This window comes from Otolemur garnettii, unplaced genomic scaffold, assembly GCF_000181295.1.
Source record: "Otolemur garnettii isolate 467f Iridium unplaced genomic scaffold, OtoGar3 scaffold00003, whole genome shotgun sequence".
NCBI lineage: Eukaryota > Metazoa > Chordata > Mammalia > Primates > Galagidae > Otolemur > Otolemur garnettii.
In genome coordinates, this window is record NW_003852398.1 from 15,170,670 (window position 1) to 15,173,887 (window position 3,218).

Below are 3,218 nucleotides of genomic sequence, written 5' to 3' on the forward strand. Positions count from 1 at the left end.
ATCCTTCAAGTCTGTTTGGGTACAAAGTAATCATTTCTTTTTCTTTATATCCGCAGGATTATACCTTGACAATGTACTTTCAGCAAGCCTGGAGAGATAAGAGGCTGTCCTACAATGTAATACCTTTAAACTTGACTCTGGACAACAGAGTGGCAGACCAGCTCTGGGTGCCTGACACCTACTTCTTGAATGATAAGAAGTCGTTTGTGCACGGAGTGACTGTTAAGAACCGCATGATCCGCCTGCATCCAGATGGCACAGTCCTTTATGGACTCAGGTCTGTAGTGCCCGTTTCAAAAAATAACTGTTTCTGAACAAAATAGCTATTTCTTTTTATTGGAGGGAAATAGAGTGCTGTTTTCTTTCCTCTTTCTCCAGTTCTACTGAAACGCAGTTAAACCTCCTATCTCATAGACATCTGAGAGCTTAAGGTAGCATGCTTACAAGGGGCTTAGCCCCTGCTAAGACTAAGTTTTAGTGAATTATCTTCCAATATCAGCTGCTGATCCTAAAGCTCCTTTCTTCAAGGAGTGGGGATAAACAATGTAAAAATAGCTGAGACACAAGGTTTCTTTAATATGGAAAAAAAATTATGAATGCCAAACAATTGTCTGAATGTGGCAGATGCTGGGTTGTATAAATTGCTTCTGAGCTGCCTGAACTGGGTCACGGTCCTCTGATGAGCGAAAGCTCTGAGTACCCTTTCACCCTCTAAGGCACAATCAGACTTGCACATAAATGAAGTAGTTACCTCATGTTTATTAGTACAGATGTACTTACTGAAGTGTACCTGTGTGTTGGAAAAGAATTGTGAGGGTGTGCTGCTTGGGAGACAAGAATTTGTAAAACAAGACAGTGTCTTCTTTTAAAGTTTATTTCGTATCGAAAGATGATTTTCTGGAAAAACTAAAGAAAAATTGTAACTCTCTTACTCTGGGAACATGATTGTGATATGAAGGATTAATCTGCATGATAAGGGCAGAAATTCTAAATTCTGATATTTTTCCAGTTGCGTTTCTGTGGCCTTCTGTTAGACATAAGTATGTGGTTACCTTTTCGTACTAATGATGATAATTATAGTATTATTCATTTATTGAATACGTGTTAGTGATCGGACATTGGGCCAAGTGCTTTGTTTGCATTATTATAGTCAGTCCTCTTAACAACCTTGTACCCTAGAAAATTCTATTATCTTTATTTTCAAATTAAGAAATAGAAGCTGATGCAACTTGCCCCAGGTCACAAAGTCGTCCTTGGAGATGGGAGTTGACCTGTTCCAAGTAGACCTAGAGCCCTCAACTACTAAATGGGGATTCTTCTATTTCCATATTTTCTTACCCATTCTATGCATTTTAATTTTCTGTTATGTTCAGTTTTCCTGGTTGATGTGTTTTTACAGATCCTTAGATTTATTCAGCTGTTTGGTTTGTCACATTTGTAGAGAAAAGGACATGTGGCTGTTGCAGGAGACAGGATCTGGAGAGTCAGAGAGAGCATGTTTGTACTCTGTGTCAGGCACTAGTGGTAAGGAGAGAAATCAGACGTGGGGACTGGAGAGAAATCAGACATGGGTATTGGAGAGAAATCAGACATGGGGACTGGAGAGAAATCAGACGTGGGGACTGGAGAGAAATCAGACATGGGTAGTGGAGAGAAATCAGACATGGGGACTGGAGAGAAATCAGACGTGGGTAATGGAGAGAAATCAGACGTGGGTACTGGAGAGAAATCAGACGTGGGTAATGGAGAGAAATCAGACGTGGGTACTGGAGAGAAATCAGACATGGGTACTAGAGAGAAATCAGATGTGGGGACTGGAGAGAAATCAGACATGGGTAGTGGAGAGAAATCAGATGTGGGTACCACTCACATCCATGCCTTAGTAAAGGAGGACTCAGAGAAGAGAGACAATAAGTTGACTGACAAAGTCCAAAAAGATTCCACTAAAGTGGTGCACTTCCATAGAATTATATTCAACAGACAAAGTCAACTACAAAATCTAAGGAATCACAAAGACCTTGATGAGAGGGGTGACTATGTGGGCAGTGCAGTGAGAACAGGAGAATGAAGGAGGTTGCAACTTATACTTTTTAAAAGTTAAGCACAGAGAAAGGTAAAAAACTTAGAGAAGGCAGGAGACATAGAAACATGAGTTACCCAGAGCAGACCCAGCGCTCGTTGCATTTTGACCACCATATCATTTCACTTTCACAGCAATAATGCAGAAATCAGCTCCTCTGTTTGACTCGGATATGCGTCTTTAGGGCAGAGAACATACCATCCTCTCCTTTGTGTACCCAACACTAACAAACACCTATGCCATCAATAACAACTTCATAACTGTTGAGAATGAATTTATAAATGCATCAATGCAAAGCTGAGTTGACAGGAAAATCAGCAATCAGAATGTCTTTGGAATTGAGAGGTAAAAGGGAGAACCATATGGGTGATAAATTGGCTTCTTTATATCATGTCATTAATCAGACAAAAAGTGGTGACCACTCACTCTTATCAGTAAGACCACCTGGACATCATTGTTGTGCTTTTGAACTCCTGAAGAGTAGGGCATCATCATTTCCCATCCCCTTCCCCTCTTCTTGTAGGAGCTGTTGATGAATTGCACAGGTTCCTGAGCATACCTGACATGCATCAAATTCACACATCTGCAGGGAGCAGGCTCATGAATTGCGGTTGTTTCTCAGCTGGATTGTTAATTCTGAACGTGAAATTGATAGGAAGGTTTTTCAGGAAAATTATAAATGTCCCATTCTGGTTTTATAGAATAGATAGTAGAACACTTTGTTTCTCAGCTGGAAATTTAATGTGAACTAGATACTTCTTTCTGAACTTTAGGAAGCTCATTTACAGTAGATAAGTGAAAAGAATTAAAATTTCCATTGTCCAGGTTGCTTCAGCAATCCTGAGAACCTCTTCCTATTTATCCAGCCCCACCTCAGTAAATTTTTGTTGCCAACAGTCTAGTAAGAAATTTACCCTGTGTTTATATTCAATCGTGGCTGTGTTGAAACAACACTTAATAATATTAATACCAGTAGCTAGTACTTATTAAAGCACTTAGCACATACGTGTCACTGTGCTGGGAATGTGCATGTATTCTTTCATTCCATATTAACTTTAATCCTCCAATGCGAATTATTACTTTTTGCATCTTACATGAATTAATGAAGGAACTTAGGTGCCACTTTACACTTTACACT

At 39.7% G+C, this 3,218-nt stretch overlaps 1 protein-coding gene across 4 annotated transcripts in view; it reads left to right on the forward strand.

The window, feature by feature from the left end:
* GABRB2 (gamma-aminobutyric acid type A receptor beta2 subunit) overlaps positions 1-3,218 on the forward strand; it is a 240,240-nt gene that overhangs the window by 84,131 nt on the left and 152,891 nt on the right. Inside the window, exon 1 of one of the 4 annotated variants that reach the window (XM_012807499.2) lies at positions 60-277. The exons of the other annotated variants lie outside the window; for them this stretch is intronic. Coding sequence (XP_012662953.1) covers positions 72-277 — 206 coding nt within the window. The 5' untranslated portion in view covers positions 60-71. Of the gene's footprint in view, positions 1-59; positions 278-3,218 lie in introns of those variants that run through there. 4 annotated transcript variants of the gene reach the window in all.